The sequence below is a fragment of the Rhincodon typus genome, chromosome 14 (genome assembly GCF_021869965.1).
Source record: "Rhincodon typus isolate 14 chromosome 14, sRhiTyp1.1, whole genome shotgun sequence".
NCBI lineage: Eukaryota > Metazoa > Chordata > Chondrichthyes > Orectolobiformes > Rhincodontidae > Rhincodon > Rhincodon typus.
In genome coordinates this window covers 46432234-46454819 of record NC_063345.1, presented here as the reverse complement: position 1 = coordinate 46454819, position 22586 = coordinate 46432234, and the positions used below count along the sequence as shown (strand labels likewise).

Genomic DNA, 22586 nt, shown 5'->3' with positions numbered 1-22586 from the left:
TTGTCGCCCGGCGCCCGTTGTTGTCCCTGTTTTTGTCGGGAAGGGGAGAGGATCCGGTTCGGTTAAATCGGGTTTAGGTTTCACTCCCGAGTGTTGAGCGGACATGGCGGTGTGCGGGGTTCATCTGGACTCGGACGCGTTCCTCGTCTGTTTAAATCACGCCTTGTCCACGGAAAAGGAGGAAGTGATGGGACTGTGTATCGGAGAGGTACCCGCTCGAACCTTCCCTTAGCAACCGGGCCGGAGACCGTCACCCTGACAACACCCCCCAGCCATCTCAGCAACGGGGCTGGGCACTGTTACCCCCGGCAACCAGGCCTCATAACCCTCCCGGCCCGTCCAGTCCATGATGAGGAAGCCTCAGCTTCTGCTTCTCCCCTCTGAATGGGAATTGGTGCATTGCCCCAGGAATTAGGTTTGGGGCTATCATTCCAGAGATTGCTCCATTCTGTCACCAGCACAGGCCCAGCTGATACTGCCTGCTGTACTACTGGAACCTATCACTTTCCATAGAATAGAATCGAGTCCACACCAACACTCCAAAGAGCACCCAACCCTGACCCACCACTTATCCTCTCCCTGCATTTCCCACCCTAAACACGATGGGTAATTTAGCATGGCCAATCCACCTCACCAGCGCATCGTTGGACTGTGGGTGGAAACCGGAGTATCCAAAGGAAACCCCATGCAGATATGGGGACAACGTGCAAACTCCACACAGACAATCACCCGAGGCTGGAATTGAACCCTGGTGCTGTGAGACAAAGTGCTAACCACTGAGCTACCATGTCACCCCCTGTACTTCTGTAAGGTGATGCTCTTTAAGGCTGATGGAGTGCAGCAAAGGCCCCTTCCTGTGCTGAGGCATTGAGAGAGAGCTGAGCTAATTGTTCTCTCAACAAAGCATACCTCAACTCAATATAAATCCATTCCGTGTGGAATTGTTACTTCAGTTCCAATAGGGTGCCCCAGCAAGAAAATGGAATCTTCTTATTGTTTCAGAAAATGTTGGTATACAGTGTATATGTTATCTGAATGTGCTAAGTGTAAGTTGTTTAGGAAGACCAAATATCATTGGATGTATACTTCCCCAACTCTCCACCACTTGGGTTTTGCTTGCATCATCTTATAGAGTAATTCACAGAGTTGCTACACTGCAAAAGGACTATTTGACCCATTGAGACAGTGCTGAGTCTCCATTGGAACAATTTGATGAGCTCCACATCCCATCTTCTTTTCATGGTCCTGCCTTAACTTCAGAATTGAACCCATCATTTTATATTGTCTCTTTACCCTCATCCTACCACACTGAATCACTTCAGACTTCTCTGTATTAAATTTCATTGTTTGCCTGTTCCATCAACCTGCCTGTTTTGTCCTGTTGAAATTCTGCAATATCCTCCTCACAAATCCTAGTTTTCAAGTTTTGTATCATCAACAAATTTTGAAATCACTGACACTAACTCCTGGAGAACTCTACCTTTAAACCTGTCTCCAGTTTGAGAATCATCTATTAACCATTACTGTTTGTTTCTAGTCAGTCTGCATCCATGTTGTTACTGTCCCTTTTACTCTATGAGCTAATTAATGACATCACAACATCATTAATGACTTATCAGAAATAATGTACAAATTAAGTAGGCTACCCAACTCCAAAGGTGTAATCCAAAGTAACCACTGAAAAATTCAGAAGAAGCTTCTTAATCTGCCACAAGGCGTATTGATACAAATAGCATCGATCTTCAACATTTTAGTTCCAGGAAATGACTTGTATAACATTACTTCCAACAAATGGGTTTGAGCCACCATTATGTCAACAACAGGTCAGGGTGTCTTTTTCCCCCACTTCTAACTGAACTCCACAAATAAATAACTCAACCCAGAAACTAGTTGTTAGCCCCTCATTGGTCATAATTGACAGAAGGGAGAACAAGCTCAGTCACCTAATAGCCACCAAACTATTCTCCTGTCTGCTTCTTGAATCGCGTGGAGTAAATCAGCTTTTCCTTCACTATTTGCAATTCTGTACTTGTGTGGATAGTTTCATGTTTTGAAAGCATTCAGATATTTCACAAGAAAATGTAGAGTTGACTGTAAAAACTGTGTCTTTTAAAGATGAGAAATGGATTATCAGGCATCTGTTGCAGTCCAACAGTAAATGAGTTCTGCTGTCAATAGCAAAAACAGGTTTAGGATTAGGGTTGGTTGGAGGTTGTTGGAAGAGGAAGAAAATTAATGAAAATTAATGCTTTTACTTGGACTTTAGGTTGCATTAACAATTCAATTCATATTTAGGCCCCAAGACAGGTGCCCATCTGTTTTTAAAAAGAAAACTGATTGTTAGTCAAGACACCATGGTTTCTGGAGACACACCAAAATGTCCGCCATCTGATAATGTTTCTGTTACATCTTGTCGTTTGTTTTAGTAAGGTGAAGCGTGTTATCAGCAGAGAAACAGAACACTTTCTATCTTGTTATTCAGTGTCAGCAATTTGTGACAGTAACATGTATAAAATGCATATGATATGGAGGTCTGTCTATCCTGGAATTAATTGATCTCTAGGCAGATCGTGTTGTATTGCCCCACTCTGATATTTCTATTTCCATATTGGTCTCCGTTTGAGCATTACTGAGCAAGGACATTTTGTTGAAGCTTTTCATCTTGTACTCATCAGGGCATTTCACAAGAAGTGCCAAAGTAAAGGGAAATCAACATTTATATTGTATAAATGGAGAGTGCTGTTTGGTTGGCAAATTGCTTCTGGTAGCAGAGCTGCCATGGAGAGGGCATCTATTAATGACTAAACTTAACTATCAAGCTTTGTTTAAATTTTAAACGAGGAAGGTTGACTCTGATTAATTAAGGCATTGCCCTGAGAAATAAACCAGGGAATGAAATTACCTATATTATTGATTTGATCCTTACAGTTCACAGTGTCCACAAATTTATGGCCTGGTCAGGACTCTCAAGTCATATCCCTTTATGCCCTAGCTTAATGCAATTTCCTTGTATGTCTTCATGAACTCTAATGTGGTGCAATTTGTGTAGTTACTGCAGTTAACTCTCGGGCATCATTAACAGTAGCCTTTCTGGAGGAGTCATCGAAGTCTTCTTGTCAACTAATCAGAAATGTCTTCAAATGTGATGTAAATATTGTCCTGACCGATATGAGATGAAAAGCTTCAACAATGAAAATACTCAAGTTTTGTACTGCCAAACAACTATGCTCAGTTTGATGAAAACCACACCTTTAAGGCCCATTAAAGTCAGTAAGGAGAGGTATTCATCTGTTCTCTCCAGCTGGATGTGAGCGTATAGAACCCCAACAGTGTGGGAGCAGGCCATTCGTCCCACCAAGTCTCCGAAGATCACCCCACACAGACCTGCCCCCCTACCCTATCACCCTGCAATTCCCAAGGCTAATCCACCTAACCTGCACATCTTTGGACTGTGAGAGGAAACCCTTGTAGGCAAGGGGTGAAAGTGTAAACTCCACACAGACAGTTCCCAAGGGTAGAATCAAACCCAGGTCCCTGGCGCTGTGAGGCAGCAGTGCTGACCGCTTAGCCACCATGATGCCAGGTTCCAGGGATAAAAATTAATGCCCTAATCCAGTATGCCACCAATTCATTTTGACAATGTAGGAAGGAAATAAAGTCAATTAACCTCTCATATTTTTCTTAGGTTGACACAAGCAGGATTGTTCATATCCATTCTGTCATCATTCTCCGCCGCTCAGATAAGCGCAAAGATCGAGTGGAAATTTCTCCAGAGCAACTTTCTGCAGCATCTACTGAAGCTGAGATATCCTTTCAACTGAGATTATTATCAAGATAGGCTGAGGAATTCACATATCATCATGTTATTGTTAGCAAGCAGCTGCAGCATTAGCTACTTGAAAAGTTGTCAGATAATTGTTCTCATATGTTATCAGGATTGAGGCATCCATGTATGGAAAAGGAAAGAGGATAGTAAGTGGAGTGTAAAGTTTCCTCCCTCATCAGCTTGTGGTGTAGACCCAGGTAACAGCATGTGTTACTCTACCTGCTCATGTACAAAACAGACAACAATTTCCACCCAAAAAAATCCATGACTTCTGCACAAATTCAATGCTGTAATGTAAAAGGAGTCCAAAACTGCACACAATATGCTAGGTGTGGCCTCACGAATCCCTGTATAACTGCAACAACACATCCCTGCTCCTGTACTCGAAACCTCTCACAATGAAGGCCAACACACCATTTGCCTTCTTTTCCGCCTGCTGCACCTGCATGCTTACCTTCAGCGACTAATGCACAAGGACACCCAGGTCCCGCTGCACACTCCACTTTTCCAATTTACAGCCATTCAGGTATTAATCTGTCTTCTTGTTTTTGCTTCTGAAGTGAATAACTTTATCCAAATTATACTGCATCTGCCATTGATTTGCCCAATCACCCAACCTGTCGAGATCATGCTGAAGGAACTCTGCATCCTCGTCACAGTTCACCACTCCACTCAACTTGGTATCATCTGCAAACTTGCAGATGTTACATTTTGTTCCCTCGTCCAAATCGTTAATATGTATTGTGAATAGCTGGGGTCCCAGTCCCGATTCCTGTGGCACCCCACGAGTTACTGCCTGTCAACTTTAAAAGGACCCATTATTTCCTACTCTTTGTTTCCTCTCTGCCAACCAGTTTCCTATCCATCTCAATACACTTCACCCAATCCCACGCACTTTAATCTTGCATGTTAATCTTTTACGTGGGACGTTGTCAAGTGCTTGCTGAAAGTCCAAATATACTACATCGACTGGCTTCCCCTTGTCAACTGAACATCTTCATAGAATTCCAACAGATTTGTCAAGCATGATTTCCCCTTCATGAATACATGCTGACTCTGTCTGATCCTGCCACTACTTTCTAAATGGTCTGCTATAAAATCCTTGACAACGGATTCGAGAATTTTTTTCTACTATCAATGTTAGGGTCACCAGTTTATAATTCCCTGTTTTCTCTCTACCTCCCTTTTTGAATATTGGAGTGACATTAGCCACCCTCCAATCTGCAGGGACTGTTCCAGAGTCTATAGAATCCTGGAAGATGACCACCAATGCATCCACAATTTCTAGAGCTACTTCCTTAAATCCTCTGTGATGTAGATTATCAGGCCCTGGGGATTTATTGGCCTTCAATCCCAACAATTTTCCCAGCACCATTTCTCTACTGATATTGATCTCCCTCAGCTCTTCCCTTTCACTAAATCTTGCCTTCTCCAACAATTCTGGTATCTGATTTGGGTCTTCTTTTGTGAAGACAGAACCAAAGTATGTATTGAGTTCCTCAGCCATTTCTTTGTGCCCTATTATACATTCCCCCGTTTCTGTCTGTAGAGGACCTATATTTGTCTTTACCAATCTCTTTCTCTTCACGTATCTATAGAAACTCTTAGCATCAGTCGTTATGTTCCTTGCGAGCTTGCTTTTGTACTGTATTTTCTCCTTAATCAATCCATTGGACCTTCTTTGCTGACTTCTAAACTGCTCCCAATCCTCAGATTTATTAATTTTCTTGGCTAATCTGTATGCTCCTTCCTTGGATTGGATACTATCTCTAATTTCCTTTGTAAGCCATGGATTGGCCCTCTTACCCATTTTGCTTTTGTGACAGACAGGAATAAAAAGTTGTTGCAGTTCCCTTATGGGTTCCTTGAATGTTTGCCATTGCCTATCCACTGTCATCCCTTTAAGTAACTCTCCCCAATCTATCAAGGCCAACTCACGCCTCATATTCTCGTAATTTCCTATATTAAGGTTTAACACTCTAGTCTCTGAGTCAACAACCTCACTCTCCATCTTGATAAAAAATTCTATCATGTTATGGTTGCTCTTCCCCAAGGGGTCTCGCACAGCTAGATTGGCAATGATTCCCTTCTCATTTCACAGCATCGAGCCTAAGATGGCCTGCTGTCTAGTTGGTTCCTCCACATGTTGGTCAAGAAAACCATCTAGTATTCACTCCAAGAATTCCTCCTCTATGGCATTGTGACTAATTTGATTTGTCCAATCTATGTGCAGATTAAAATCACCCGTGATCACCGATATTCCCTTATCACATGCATCTCTTATTTCCTGTTTAATGCCATTCTCGACATCACCACAGTTTGGGGGTCTATTCGTGACACACACTAATGTTTATTGCCCCTTGGTATTTCTCGACTCTACCCATTCAGACTCCATATTGTCAGAGCTAATATCCTATCTTACTATTGTGTTAATTTCCTCTTTAACCAGTCACGCCGCTGTGCCACCTTTTCGTTTTTGCCTGTCCTTCATAAATACTGAATACCCTGGGACATTCAGTTCCCATCCCTCATCACCCTGCAGCCATGTCTCTGTAATCCCAATTATATCGTACCTGTTTACATCTATCTGCGCGAACCGTTAAACCAACAGTGATGTACAGGTAATATCACTGGACTAGTAATCCATAGCCCCAGCCTAACATACTGATTGAGGGGGAGGTGACAGCTTAGTGGTATTATCATTGGACCGTAAATCCAGAGACCCAGGTTCAAACCCCACCACGGAAGACGGTAGAATTTGAATTCAATAAAAAAAAGTCTGGAATTAAGAGTCTAATGATGACCATGAAACCATTGTCAATTGTCAGGGAAAACCATCTGGTCCACTAACGTTGTTTAAGGAAGGAAGTCTGCCATCCTTACTTCGTCTGGCCTACATGTGACTCCAGATCCACAGCAATGTGGTTGGTTCTCAACTGCTCTGTGGGCAATTAGGGATGGGCAATAAATGCTGCCCTCGCCAGAGATGTCCACATCTCATGAGTGAATAAAAAAAGTTACGTGGGTTCGAATTCTACTACAGCAATGGTAAGATTTGAATTTAGTACAAATCTGGAATTAAAAAGCTAGCAAGTATGTCAGTGTCATAACTACCCATTTAGTTCACTAATCCCTTTAGGGAGGGACAACTGCCATCTTCACTTGGTCTGGTCTACACGTGACTCCAGTGTCTCAGCGATGTGTTCAGCTCTTAACTGCCCTCTTGAATACCCTAGCTGGCCACTCAGTACAAGAACAGTTAGGGGTGGGCAAGAAATGCTGGTCCAGCCAATGATGCCCACATCCCATGAACTAATTTTCTTTAAAAAAAACATTGTCTTTAGTGAATTTGCTTCATGAGGAGGAAATCAAATAAGAATGTGATCTATTTACATCCCACCTCATCCCCGTCCACTCTGCCACCCCAAATTCATGGTTCTAGATATGTACATTAAAATGTTAGCTCTATACATGAGTTTTTAAGTTAGGTGCAAAATAACATTTGCTAGGAGGCAAAAAGCAAATTTCCCTCCCTGTCAAAATATGAAACTGGCAGATTTAAACATTTCTTTGTTCATTCAACTGAAAGGTACATGGGTGAAATAGGAAAATGTTTTTTTAAACAATCATAATATACTTTCAAAACGTTATTTTTCTGTATTATTTAGATTAGGAGGAGTTCACATGTTTTGGTGGTTTGATATCAGAGAATTCTGGTGAGCATTGCAATTTATTGACTTTGTGGGTTTGCAGTGTTCTGGGAAAAGTGCATCGCCTGAAGATTATGTACTAGAGATTTGAATTACATACAATCTTTGACGACTTGTACAGGTTAGCTGAAATGACGGGTCGCCCAATGAGAGTGGTAGGATGGTATCATTCTCACCCTCATATCACTGTATGGCCTTCACATGTAGGTAAGTACATGACTGAATTGGGTGAGCATCAAGTAATAGTGAAGTTAACCTGACTTATGTCAGCAGTTATGATTTTTCTCCTGTTTGCCCCTGACAGCCAAACAAGAGGAAAGATCAGCGATGTGTAATGAATGGCTTGTTCAAAATACCAGAGATTGTAAGAACTTCCAATGCTGGAGTCAGAGATAACACAGTGTGGACCTGGAGGAACACAGCAGGCCTGGCCAGAACTTCTGAAGAAGGGTCCTGACTTGAAACGTCAACTTTCCTACTCCTCTGATACTGCCTGGCCTGCTGTGTTCATCCAACTCTACACTATGTTCAAAATACCAACTCTGTTGACACTCTCCTATGTGTTTTCAGGTCACTTGACTGTCAAAGGCATCATTTCTGACCTCAGTTGTATTTTCACTTGTTATCTGTGGCAGCTGCTGTCGTGATTGTAACGAGGTCAGTCAGGTGGGCCTTACAGAATATGGAGCTGTTAATCTGGTCCAGTCAGGGAGCCCTGGCTGACTGTTAAGAACAGGAGTGAAAGATATCCTTTTCACTCTGAGACCTGGCTCTGAGGGAGCTGAATCAATGTCAAGGACTCCCCATATGTAAATAAGGGCTGACTTGGTGACAGGATACCGTGCACTTAGCAGCATGGATCTCTGTAGGAACTCTGGCTGACATTTTTAACTTTTCTCCTTCCTCCTTGGTTTTGTGCTTTAGAATCCATTTGGAGCATCCTCGTTATTTACTAGACTGGCAAAAGCAGCACAGAATCTGGAATATTGCAGTCAAAAGGAGTCAAGTTACTAAAGAGATATTTGAGTATTGTGATAGGGGAGCTATAAGCTCCACAATTTGAGAGGCCTTTCACATTTCTATTTAATATTCTGGATGATTTGCATTTACCCCTAAGCTGTCAGAGAGTTTTGTTTTTCATTTGTCTAGATTTTGTAATCTAGCATTTGCATGATATATGTCTATCTGTGACCTCCTGTTGTTTTGTTTAAATCTGCTTAAAAAGGAAAAAAGATTCTTTACTGTTCACTGTGTGTGCAGTAGATATTTTTACTTAAGGCTTTTCCAGTGATTTTCTATGGGAGGTTTACCTACCTCCCTGTTATGTTGGCTAATGGGATCTTATGTTTTTGGACAAAATAAGAGTGCACTTTGCCGTTAGAATTTGAACTATGTCCAAATGTACCAATTTAGATCATCAATGTTAAGCTCTTTTCATTGGAAGAGTTTGGAGTCCGTTTTAGTTTCCTTGCTAGTGCATTTAACATGGAGTAGTTTGTTCAAGAAGTAAAGCTTGATCAATGTCATTCTAAATCTGCATTATTTCTGTCAGATGTCCGTACACAGGCAATGTACCAGATGATGGATCAAGGCTTTGTAGGGTTGATCTTCTCCTGTTTCATTGAGGATAAAAACACCAAGGTCTGTACCATCTCTATTGCATTGTGTGTTCATTCCTTTGGTGGCATTTAGTAGTGGTTTACTGCTTCCTCTTGGTGTGATGAGAGAAAATCTCTGGGGTGATTTTCCCCTTTTAGCGGTTGTTAACAATTATGTGCAACTTTTGTGGGACAGACCAAAATGATAACTCTGTCAATAATATCCTGAAGTGGAAGTATATTACGATTCCTTCACTATCACTGAAACCACCAACCTAACAACCCTCTCTGTGGTTGGTTTAAGAAGGCAGATCACCAGCATATTGTCTAGGTAGATAGTAATGGTGAAAATACTTACCTTGCCATGGTTATCCATGTACTTTGAATGAAGTTTTAAAAATCCAAACTAGAAAGACTACTATCTGCTGCACCACTGCACTGTTTCAATTTCCAGATAATGCTGCCTTTTTGCCTTGATGACTGTAATTGCCAATTTGCTGTGACTTATCAGTACTTTTGTGCTGTGTGCATAGGTTGATACTGCATCAAGCTCATTTTATTCCCGTAACGGTACAGCCGTCAGGAGGAAATGTCACATTTATCCCTTTAGCCTGGTTTAGATTTAAATATGAGGTTTCAGTGCTTCACGACAGAGTTATTACAATTCTAAGAAACAGCATACTTATTTGAATAGTTAGTTATTAAATTCCACCCAGATTTTGTAGTAGTTCCTACCATTAAAGCCCAGTTTGAAGGGCTTGCTGGTTATATTAAGAGGTCATTAGAAAATTAGGTAACACCATTAAACAAAATCATTTTGCCTTTTTACATCTTTTCTTCAGACTGGCCGAGTTCTGTATACCTGTTTCCAGTCAATTCAGGCACAGAAAGGTTCTGAGTAAGTATAATGCAGTCTGTTATTCTAGTGAAAACAATATAAACTAAGAGTTTTTTTAATATGAGGTGATTAATTTTGCTATTATGCAGAAATGGCAGATGGAAAGCTTGCAAAGTTGTCCCATCCATGCATATGTCCTTGCATATATTTGAGTACTTTTCTTACAGGCTGGGACCTGATGGCTATCCTTCTCTGTCGTGGTTTGAATTTTGTATGAGTAAATCGGTTGGTGGAGACTTGTGCTCAAAATTAATAGATAGTGGGTAGGCCTGTAATTTAATCTGGGATCATAAAAACATTATAACCTAAGCTTATAGGTTAGGAGGTCATCTGAATGTCATTAAACTTTTGATAACTTTGTTCCAGGTATGAGCGAATAGAAATCCCTATCCATGTAGTGCCTCATGAAACTATTGGTAAAGTGTGTCTGGAGTCTGCTGTGGAACTTCCAAAAATCCTTTGTCAAGAAGAGCAGGATGCTTATAGAAGAATTCACAGGTAAAATAAGAAATGAGGTATAGTTTTGTGTTTGATGCATTAATTAAATAATGAATTGGTTGAAATAGTGAAGGTCCAAAGAGACTTTGGTTTCAAACTATACCCAAGTCGGAATGTCATGAACGAATACAAAAATTAATCAAAAATACTAATGAAATGCTGGTCTTTATATCTAGAGGATAGAGGAACAAGTGGATAAAAATCATGCTTCAATTTTTCGAAGCTCTGGTTGGGTGACATTTGGAGTACTGTGAGCGTTTCAGGGCATAACACATTAATAAGCATATATAAGGGCCTTGGAGGGACTGCAGCATAAACTTATTAGAATGATATCTGGATTGCAGAAGTTAAATCATGAGGAGATATTATACAAACTGTTTGTGTTTCCAGAATTTAGGAGGTTGAATGTTGATTTGATGGAACTTTACAAGATATTAAGAGGGCCAGATAGAGTAGGTTGAGAGTAACAAGTTCTGCTATTTGGAGAATGTTGAGCTGGGCATTAATCAAAAAATTAAAACCAAACTTTTCAGGCGTGATATCAACAAATATTTCTTCGTGCAAAGGTTGATAGAAATTTGCTAAATGCTATTATGCAACTGCTGTTGATAATCGTCCATAGTCCACAGGGGACCATAGACATCTCTCTATGTTGGAGAGACACAATTGATCATATAGCTCAAGGAAACTACTCTGCATCAAGAATTACCACAGCCCTCAGAGGGAACGAACCTGCACCATTGGTATTTAGGTAACTATGCCAACCAGTCCTCACAAGCCGGTTCAGTATTAACTTTAAATCTGAAATTGATCAGTTTTTGTTAACCGAAAACATTAAAGGATATGGTGTAAAGGTGTGCTGTTGTCAATGAAGTCATGGAATTTTGTTGCTACCATTTTCTCCTTTGAGCACATGATCATTGTAGATGAAAAACACTGAGGTCATAGCTGTAAAGGAATCTGCATTACAATGCAAACTGAAGGACATCAATTTATTCTTCTCCATGTAAAATTGATTTGCATAATGGTTTTGTTTGTCAAGTGGTTCTGCTGATTTGATTTTTTTTATTTAAACATTTGTATTTAAAATTCTTTGCTTTCCTTTTTACAGTACTGTACTTGACAGGCAGGTGGCACAATGCCAGAATATTAATACTTCTCCCTTTGGCACTGGCTTCACTATCAAGAACTTAAAAGCCATGTACGATATGGGTTAGATACAGATACTTTATCCCAAGTGTGCCAAACCAAAACTTAAAGAGAATGATCTATGACATTTTTGCACGCTATTCATATGTATAAGCTACTTTAAACTGAAATTAGTCTGGAGTTGAATCTAAGTCTGTGTCAGATTTTGCATTTGTTTGGCTGAACCTAAGTATTTTTTTTTCTCAAGCTTCATGCTCACATATGGAGTTGAAGTTGCCAAACCCAATTTATTTAAGACTTTTGAAGATCCTCAGACTGATTAAAATTTGAGTCCCTCGGAGAGGTGAAAGAGCAGCCAGCCAGTTCTAGTTTTACATCCAATCTTTTCATTTTTCATGATGATCAAGTTGCAGCATTTTTGTTTTAAATGATGTACAAGCAGTTCTCCTATAGTTGCGTTCATGTGTGACCTCGCGCTATGGAAAATCACGTTCTTGGGAAATCGCTGTAGAAAATGGCTATACCTGTACAGCAGAAAGTTTGTGTTTTCCAAGCACTATTCATCAATTACATTACAGCTAATTCGCGTTAATGAAATACATGTTATCGCATATATGTTATGTTATACCTGTAATCAAAACCAGTATATTTCAAAGAAGTACTACATGGCTGTAACTAACTCATTGTTGTCCATGTCAGCAAAGGATTTTTCATTATGAAATTCCTATGCTTTTCTCAGAATACTTTTATTGAAGCCATTATTTAGACACTGTTCTTGTTCTCATACAGTGGCATTTGACCTTAAGATATAGGAACAGCATTAGGTCACTCAGCCCTTGAGTCTGCTTTGCCATTTGATAATGCCTGATGTTTCTCACTGTCATTGTGCTGCCTTCTTCTTGTAACCTTCGATCCCCTTACTAATCAAGAACCTATTTATCTCTGACTTGAATACAGTAACAGTGCTGTAACAGACACAAGCACCAGTTTTGTTTATTATCTTGATGTATACAATTTTTAGCATTCCTCCACCCCAGAGGCTGAAAATTCAGTTAATTTACTGATACTTATTTAAATTCTCAACGTAAATTTACTTTTTGTTTATTGGCATCGTTTTTATTCATTAATGGGATGTGGGTCTCAGTGGCTGGCCAGCATTTATTGCTCAGCCCTTTGTGGGAGCCAGTGACATTATGACAATGTCACTCGGCTAACTGAGAATTCCAGGCGAATTTCCTGGGGACATTTGTTCGAAGGCAGATGTTGAAATTTGAATTCAATAAATATCTGGGATAATAGAGCTGTTTAATGGTGACCATGTAATTACTGTTAATCGCCTTAAAACACGTTTGGTTCATTAATGTCCTTCATGGAATGAAATCTGCCATTAGTACCTCATCTGGCCTACATGTGACTCCAGACCCAAAGCAACAGGTCTTAACTGCCTTCTGGACTGTTAGGGATGGCCTATAACTACTGCCCTATCTAGCAATACCTGCATCCCACAAACAAATTTTTAAAAATGATATTAGTTGCTCCTTGGTTAGCTGCTTTATTGAACCCTCTGCAGTTTATTTGGTGTAGGTACCAACACAAAGCTGTAGGGAGGGAGTTCCAGGATTTTGACCCAAATTTGTATTACAGGTATTTCTGCTATAACCCATGTTTCATTAATGTGAATTGGCTATAATGTGATTGATGAATAGTGGATGCTGTTTGGGTAATGCAAACTTTCAGCTGTACAGTATAGCGATTTTCTATAGCATGATGTTGCACAAGAATGCAACTGTCGTGTTAAAGGAGAAATACCTGTATTGGAAAGAGAATAACCATTGTCTAGTGTTTAAGTAGATTCATCTGTACGCTTCCCTATTCTTTGTAAGGATAAGATTTGTTAATCTAGTTCATATCTTGTTAACAATGGATGTTTGTATTCAACAGAAGGTTGAAATAAACATAATCTGTGACATTTTATCTTTTGTTTCAGCCTTACACATCTGGACCCAATAACTAAGATTCACAATGGATCAGGTAGATGATGCCTCAATGTTTTAAAAACCCTATTTTTAAGAAAATAATATGTACACTAAGTGACATACCAGAAGAGTAGAGTTGAATGGTTACATTTATGATCCTGATGAGTGCTGGTGAAACAGAGTTAAAGAACAAGGTATAGGGAATTCTGTGGAAGTCAAAGATAGCCATTTCACGAATGAACTCCTTTTCCCACTCTCTCTCTCTTTATAAAAGGTTTTTGCAAGAAATATTAACTATGTGTTTCACCCGTGTAAAAGACATAGAATTACAGACAACAGCACAGAGTTGACATTTAACACTTGCCATTGGTGACCTTTTGAGTTTTGTATTGGGAGAGATGGAAAATCTTTTTGTGTGGAATACAGCAATGAAGTTTTTCGGTGGAAGAGAAGAATAATTAGTGGGAAGGAAATTTCAAAAGTTCAAAATTTTCCAAGATATTGTCCTTCTGGGCTGAGCATTTCACCACCCCAGAAATCCACATGCCAATAATGAGGTCGGCATAGGAAAAGAATTTTTTTAATTTTTTTGTATACCACCCTTGTTAAATTCCATTTTGTGAATTTTGAACAGCATTGGAAAAGGTACGCCTAGAAGTAACAAGCACATGGTTAGGAGTTTCAATGGCAGTTTGACCAGAGAGATATGACAGAGGAGGAAATGTTACCTGGATTGAAATAGGTGCTTTTTGTGATGGATGAGGAATGTGGAATGTGATAAGGTTCTGAAATTGTGTACCATAAGGTGCAAAATCTGTGTATTGTGAAATGTATGATTTTTTTCCCCCTCACAAACAAATTGATTCAGTAAATTTATTTGATTTTAAAGGGCAGCATTACAGAAGTTAGCTTTCTGTTAGTTTCAAACAGAAAGAAGGGTTGACAAACCTGTTTGGGAATTCTGAAATCTGGCTGACTTTCCTACTATCTGCTTTCGAACAAATTTTTCTGCATGCCTATTATTTAATAAATCGCAATAAGTGAATTAAAAGAGAATAATGGGAAAAGGAAGAGGTGTCTTATCCAAAAATGGAGCATTTATATCATACCCTAATATTCCCATTCAATATTTACAATTATTTGTTCAAATTAAAAATAAATTATACAAAATGTGAACAAACTGATTGGCTCAACATTTGCCTAGATGTAAGCAAACTGAGTAATTTCTGAATGTTTTTATAAGGACAGGCTAAGTTTGGGTTGTGAAAATTACCAACTTGCTTTGAATTAGTCACATATTTCCACGATTCGATGTTTATGTTTTGGACGCAACAATATTCAGTTATGTAGAATATATCCGATGTGGTTTTAAAAAATTTAAAATACCTTGACTGACCAATATCTGCCTGTTCATTTTTATTTCTCCAGTTTTCACAAAGAATCTGTGTAGCCAGATGTCATCCATTAGTGGTCCTTTGTTACAGTGGCTGGAGGATCGCCTTGATCAGAATAAACAGCATATCCTGGAACTTCAGCGGGAAAAGGAACAACTCCTCCAAGAACTAGCAGCCTTAAAGTGAAAGCAATCATAGGACCTATGGGAAGAGGGACAGAAAATTGCACTCCAGTTGTTCTTCTGTTACTGATGGACAAGGAAGCTATTGGATTGCAACAAAGATCTGTAACAAAGCTTTTGGGTCATGTTAAAGACTCCCCTTTTGTTGCTCTTCATCTTACTTGCTTATCAATCCACTCTTATGTCCAGACAAATGGAAATGGACACATTATAGCTTTGATCAGCTTTTGTGTCAAAGGGATATTGTTCTAGTCCTTTTTGGATCGTGAAGTCCACATTTCAGGTGTCCTGTACCGGAATTTGTGGCTCCATTTACATGAAGTTGTTGGATGAATTAATTTTCTATTGATGTTTTATCTAATCATTGTTTCAGTTGCACAGTGTGATTATAGAAGTTACTTCAATTGATATTATTTCTTGAAACCAGGGAATTTGTTGACTATTGATAAATTTGTCAACAAAGTAATGGCTGCTTGTGTTTTTATTTGTGGCTTGCATATTGGATAGCCTTTAGCCAATAGATGTTCTGATTACTTTATACTCGCCAGCTGTTGGAAAATTTAAGTGAATACTGGAAAATACCTTTCAATGCCACAAAATGTCAGCTAAATCTAAAGTGGTGGGACTGTTGATTTCTCACTATGTTTCCTGTGAAAGTAAATAGTGAGTAGAAAAAAAATTCTCTGCTGACAATTTTCTTTTTGACTTCAGTAGATTTATGATGGTTTGACATCATTGCATCACCAACCTGCATTTTATTGACTAATTCAAGAGTTTGGACTATTTCAATGGCATCTTTGATTGTATCATTAATTTAGACAAACAACATATCTGAATCTTCAGTAAGAGAAGGACCAGTTCTTCCAGCGCCTCTAACCAAAGAGGAATTACAGGAGCTGTGGAAAGAGGATCAACAAATTGTGTGCAAACCAACCATTCTTTTGTTAGAGATGAGAAGGGAAGCCATTAACCTGCAAAGATACCTAGATTGGCTGAATAAATGTGACAGCATTACTTTACAATCTGTTATCGCTTCCAGTACTTAAACAGTCTTGATTGTGTCTTTAATTTCTTTGTATGGCACAACTATTTTCATTCAGCTCTATGTATTGGTATCTGAGTTGGAAAGGAATATACTCATTATTCATATACATCTGGTGAACTGTTAGGCTAGTACTGCCACAATACAATCTGTAATACAGTGCGACTCTCATTCTTTGTGGAATTAATTGATCCATATCCCACAATGACTGGTGTTCCACTTGTCAAATTGTAGTTTCCAAGCATAATAACATTTTTGACCTGTACACTAATGTTGTTCTAATTGACCATTTATGATTTCTGGTGTAGTTTATTGACCTCTGCAGATAAACCAAAGCAGCCTGTTAGTCTTCAGCATAGATATGCACTGATGTGGGTAAGGTTTGAATTGGATGTTTATATTCAAAATGTAATTTGTAATTATACATAATTAAGAATAAAGCCTGATTTCTACTGATCTGAAATCAGATGTGAAAACACTTTGTCATAAATATTTTCCAGTTGTACATATTTGTTGAATCCTAAAAAGACTTGACTAATGGATGTTTTAAAAACATCAAAATTTAATTTATTGTTACTTGCCTTTACAGTTTATAACTGAGTCTTTGTAATCTCTCTCATATAAAAATTTACGTACACTACACATCAGATTTATGTCACTCTTTTTTCATGTGCAGAAAGACTAATATGTAATGAATTGAAAATGTCTCCAGAAACACAACAGCAGTGTTTGAAGACTCCTGATGGCTTTCCCACAAACTAAATCAGGCTGCTGGTCTGAATACTGACTGACCTTTTATTTTTAGACTTAATCCTCAGCCATATCTTCTTGTGCATGTCTGTAATTTGCTGGGCAGTTTGGTGGTTGAGCTGGGAACCTTCAACCCATTTAAAAGGAACTTGCATCTCCACCTGTAGTGCTGTAACTTGTACATGTATGGACCAGGTGTTGGAAAGTAGGATTAGAATGGGTAGTTGGCATGGACAACGTGGGCTGAGTGGCCTCTCTCTTTTGTAACATTTTAAAATTGAATAGAAACAAAAAAAAAACCCATGCTATTTTACTATTCTCTTGTATCTTTCAGAAAAAAGTGAGGACTTTGTCATAGGATTTCTAACATGGTAAAGATGTAAATTACAAAATTTACAAACGGTTACATGTTCTGCGCAATTATTGTTTTGTGCATAACAGTATTCTTTGGAAGATATGTTGACATTGTCACTTTCCTGCCTTGCCTATCTTGAGAAGTTGGAAATTTGATTTCTCAGGGCATCACTAGCTCTAATTTCTTAGTAGACTGCAGTCATACTAATGTTACTCTGCAAGTGTTCTGAATAATAACTCCCAAAATGTTTGTGTTGCTGTATAATCATCTCTCTCAATGCATTTTAAAACTATCTGTCCTCTGAATGTACTTAGCACTATCATATTTTGAAATGCAGATATATGTCACGTTGTTATAATTAGAAATTGATTATATTTGCAGGATGTGCTATTAACTGTTATAATCCCCATCTGTTCTCATTTTATCCCTGTCATGCACCAAGTGTAGCAAGAGAAAGAGGTTCAAGAAAAGTAATCCGTCATCAAGACTGGTGAGGGTAACTGACTTTTTTTAAACATGAAAACATCAAAACAAAGCCACATCTTCTATATTTTACCAAAGTAATTCATTAGAAAAACCGTGAACTATGAATAAGAAGTATACACCACCTTACATGTATACATTATTGTTTCACCTGTGGTATACAAGAGGAAACGAGAACAAATGTACCTAAGTAAATTATAAACTCCCAAAGGTTTTCACAACCAGCCAATTATTTTTGAAGTGTAATCACTTAATGTATGATCAGAAAGATACTTTGGATTGTATTGGGGAGGAATTGTATATCAGAGTGCATAACAATTATTTTTTGAATAGTATCATAGGACTATGCTCATGATTATGTGCAAGCAGAGGAACAGGCAGATGACTAAATTTCAAAACAGCTATAATTTATATTCTTTATTTCACAACCTCAGGATATCTCAAAGAGTTTTACTGTCAATATAAGCTGTAGGTATGTCACAGTTTATTGTACAGTGTAGATAAACATAGCAAGCAATTTAATCATGGCAAGATGCCATGAACAGCAATTAAATAAATAACCAGGCAACCTATTCTAAATAATGTTGATTCAGGCATAAATGATACATGATACCAGAAGAGCTTCCTTGATATCTTCTTTTACATAGTGCCACGAGGTCTCCAATGTTAAGGTGAGAGGGAGACTGGCTCTAAAAGACAGCAACCTTGTAGTTTCACTGAATATGGCTGGATTTCAGCTGGGCTTTTCAACAATAACGGCTGAGCAACTGTCAGTGTTTGCCATCATTACTCCTCTGAAACTGACAGCAACCTTTCAAGATTGCAGATGCATTGCTAAACCTGTAAGTCTAGAGATTCAATTGATTGTGAATGGTTCTATGCTAATCCTGAGAGTGGGCTACTGGAAGCAATTAGGTACCAGTGGACTGTCTTGAAATTCTACTCTTCAATTGCTTAGATTCCTGAATGTCCCGAATTTAGTAAGAAATTCTATCTTTTAAACATGTTTTAAAGGTTTATTTTTGTATTTACTTCAATCCCATCTCTATATCTAATCTATAATTTTTTTTATTTTAATGTCTGTAAAAATTAAAAGTGGAGGTTTAGTTATTATTAATTTCCTGGTTTGCAGATTGCGGGTGTACTTCGCTATTTATCTTGGTTTCTGACATCACTGTTGTGGGATGCTTGGAGATTCCCTTGATATGATGCAAAATTCAAGCTAACCTTAGGCAAGAGAAAGTCTGTGCCACGTAAATTTCTGGATCTTTCTGGGCAATTTTTTTCAAGGTCAGAAGCTATTACTATAGAACAAAAAAAAACAAAGAACTGTGGATGCTCAAACTCAAAAACAAAAACAAATTGCTGGAAAAACTCAGCAGGTCTGGCAGCACCTGTAGATTGAAAGAATTAATATTTTGGATTCAGTGATTCTTCTTCTTTGCTTCACTGTTGACTGCAAAATCCCAGCTCATTTGTTACTGGAATATCCCACTGAGTTTGATCTTAAATCATCAACAGCCATTCACAAAAACAAAGTCAAGATTAGACCCAGATTGTCATTTCACTGAGTTTTTTCATCTGTGCTTAGTCAGACCTTGCTATGTACAAATTGCCCGCCATGTTTTCCTACAGTGCAACCTTATCAGTTGGCTTTAAAGTACTGAGGGATGATAGGCCATAAAATCCCTTCTGCTAATTCGTTCATTATCTTTCTTTATGAGAGCGAAGAAAGTTACAAACCTTTAGAGTATTTTTTTACCAGTTGAATGCAACAATAAAAAATGCAAGGTATTAATTTTTAAAATTTCAGTGCCCATGAATGCTTTTCATTACAACATTTTTGATCTAAATTTTGCTCATCTTTGACATTCTGCTTATTATGTATTATCAGCTGTCTTAAATCACAATAAGATTTGGTAAAGGTTACCATGGCACCTTATTATTGTAAGGTATGCAAATAATTTCCTCTGGCCAAAAGAATGAAATGTTTTATAATAACTAATTCTTGTACCCAACAAAATATAATTATCCTGGCACATTAAAATGGCACATTTATTATACATGGTTGAAACAGTGTTGCCAGCATACAGCTATTATTAGCTGTCAACAATATAACTTTTGATATATTTGCTTATGTAAATCTGCTAGATCTATATTTCCATATAGAGCAATTAAATGCGTACATTAATTTACACAACAATGAATCCTCGAGTATTTTAGAAAGTTGTTTAATTAACAGCTATGAGCAAGGTAATTTCATGTTTTTAGTGTCATTTTAGCCTTTATTTTTACAATTAATGCTCATAACCATACACATTTGATTCTCATCTTTGATTCCTCACATGAAATAATAAATACAGAACTCATAACAATCTTGTCAATGGTCCCTCCTCTTGAGCAAGCAGGAGACATCACACACACACACAGATAAAAGACGTACGCCTGTGTTGGGCAGTTTAACAGATGAAAAGGTGTAGCCGAGACTCCACAAGTGGACACTGGTTGATTTAGTTACAGCCTAGAATCAAACACCAACAGATTGTATAAAGGTAAAAGAAATCATCAAACAGCCACATCCAGGATCATCTGCACAAAAGACAGGTGAAAACTGACATGGTGAAAATGTCCATTGGAAAACAAGATGTGATAATCATTGGAGGGGGCTTGTCGGGTGAGTGTTTCGTGATTCTACTTTTCAGTTGTGTCTTCCCCCAAGTTGTCAGCACAATGTGTTTAGAGCTGGAGTCGTTCAAAGGAAAAGCAGCTAATGCTTTCTGAATGAATGCATTATGCCTTAGGATAATAATTTGGGAAGCAACAAACTGGATTCGGGTCATCCCACATTTGTACATAATGGAGTTTCAACACATATGAAAATATTACTGTAGAATTTATTCATCAGACCTGAAAAAAATATTTTCTTCCAAATTATCCAAATAACATTAAAATAGAAAAAGTTTTGGTTTTCTAAGCACTTTAATTTAGTCCTTATTTAAAATGCAGACTTCATATATGTGGGAGCTGCACATATCATTGTATTGATTTATGCATTACAACAAGAACAATTATCTGCAGGATTTTGTTGAAAGCAGAACTACAAATGATCGCTGTGCTATCAGAACATGTTATAGTGAGTACACATTCTATACAGATGTTTTATTAGTCGTCTTCCCATTTATGATGGGTATTTTCACAAATTCTATGGATCTTCAAACTAATCCCTTCTGTCCCTCACCTCCAACAAAGCAATCCTTTCTCACTGTTCAAACATACAATTATTTTATTAGATTAACTGTTAGAAGTCACTGTTTTTGGTCCCCACTCCAAATTCCACCTTCTTGTTGACAACAGTCTGAGATCAAACAAATGTCTTTGCTACCTTGTGTCCTATTTGACCCTGAGATAAGCTTCCAACCACGAGGTCATGTCATTACTAAGAAAGCCTATTTCCTCCCATAATGTCACCAAACTTCACCCTATCTCATCTCAGCTGGTGCTGAAAACCTCAACTATATCTTTGTTATGTCTTGCTTGACAATTCCAATGCACTGCTAGCTAGTGTCCGACATTCTAATATTATTGTCATCCAGACTCTGCTGTATACATCTTAACTTGTAGCAAATCCCACTCCCCTATCACCGTTGTGATAGCTCACTGGCCTCTTCTGGATCCCGATTCAAGTCATGTCTTGATTTTAAAATATTCATCTTTGCTTTCAAATTCTTCCATGAGTCCTTACCCCTCCCTAATTAAAATTTTCAGCAGCATAGCTATTCAAGATATCTGTGCTACTCTAATTCTGGCCTCTTGAGCATCCCTGATATGAATATATCATCATTGGTGGCTGAGCCTTCAGTTGCCTACCTCCCTTTCCTTTAAGACCCTCTTTAAATCTTGCTTCTTCAACTAAGCTTTTGTTCATCTGATACCTATTATCTTCCTACGTGGTGCAGCGTAATATTTTGTAATTCAAAGCTCATGGGAAGCGTCTTTGTATTTTATTACATTAAAAGGCTCTCTATAAATAAAAGATGCTCATTTTAGATTAGAATGTTTTTTGAGGCTACATGCCTTGACTCCAGATTCCAATCTCTTGTATGAAAGAAAAATGCCAAGAAAATATTGTGGAAATGAAGCCTACTTCAGGAGGACTGGCAGTGGCAAGGAACCAGGTTCTAACCTGCATCATGAAGATTTAAACAGCTTGTAGAAAATGTAAACATTTATATTGAGTCATTATGGATGAATAGATTTGCAATTCATTGCTTCATTGGATATGGAGCAGTTTAAAGAATTTGTCAAAATATCTCACTAATTTCCCATCTTTCACTCCTGTGTTGACAATATAGGACGGTGTACCATCTTGACATGGAAAACAAAGGGATACAATATTATGATTTTCAGGTATTAGAGTTTGGCCCGATTTTTTTTTAAACGGTTGAGATATGTCCAGAGCATCTTAATTTTAACCAAGACCAAGAAATTTATTGAGTCAAGATAGATACAAGGATGCTTAACTTTCTGATGAGGTATGATATACCTCAAATATGAAACCCTGTTTTCCTCCTAGATATCTTGTTTTAAACAATCTCACAGACCTGTGACAAAATCTCAGAGACTTTTACAGGCACTGTCCCAAGAAAGTAGCTTACAGGTGAAGAAGATATTTCCTGCCAAGAGATTGGACTCTGACAATGCTAATGTTGAGCACACAAGATGTGC

General features: G+C 38.2%; 2 protein-coding genes across 2 annotated transcripts in view; both read left to right on the top strand.

Annotated features, from left to right (window-relative positions):
- brcc3 (BRCA1/BRCA2-containing complex, subunit 3) lies at positions 1–16749 on the top strand. The gene is made up of 8 exons (XM_048605158.1): positions 1–208; positions 3686–3805; positions 7656–7743; positions 9089–9177; positions 9977–10032; positions 10399–10530; positions 13667–13710; positions 15084–16749. Exons 1-8 carry the CDS (start codon positions 104–106, stop codon positions 15233–15235), a joined length of 786 nt encoding a protein of 261 aa, XP_048461115.1. The 5' UTR covers positions 1–103; the 3' UTR covers positions 15236–16749.
- A 3592-nt stretch (positions 16750–20341) lies between these two features.
- The window catches only part of LOC109934577 (amine oxidase [flavin-containing]-like), a 62579-nt gene continuing 60334 nt past the window's right edge, over positions 20342–22586 (top strand). The window contains exon 1 of the mRNA XM_048605329.1: positions 20342–20535. Within this exon, the coding sequence (XP_048461286.1) occupies positions 20478–20535 (58 nt within the window). The 5' untranslated portion in view covers positions 20342–20477. The remainder of the gene's footprint in view (positions 20536–22586) is intronic.

Coding starts and splice junctions, on each gene's coding strand:
- brcc3 (XM_048605158.1), top strand. CDS start 104: ATGGCGGTGTGCGGGGTTCATCTGGACTCGGACGCGTTCCTCGTCTGT. Junction 3,806..7,655: donor CAGCATCTACTGAAGCTGAG/ATATCCTTTCAA, acceptor GACGACTTGTAC/AGGTTAGCTGAAATGACGGG. Junction 9,178..9,976: donor TTGAGGATAAAAACACCAAG/GTCTGTACCATC, acceptor TCTTTTCTTCAG/ACTGGCCGAGTTCTGTATAC.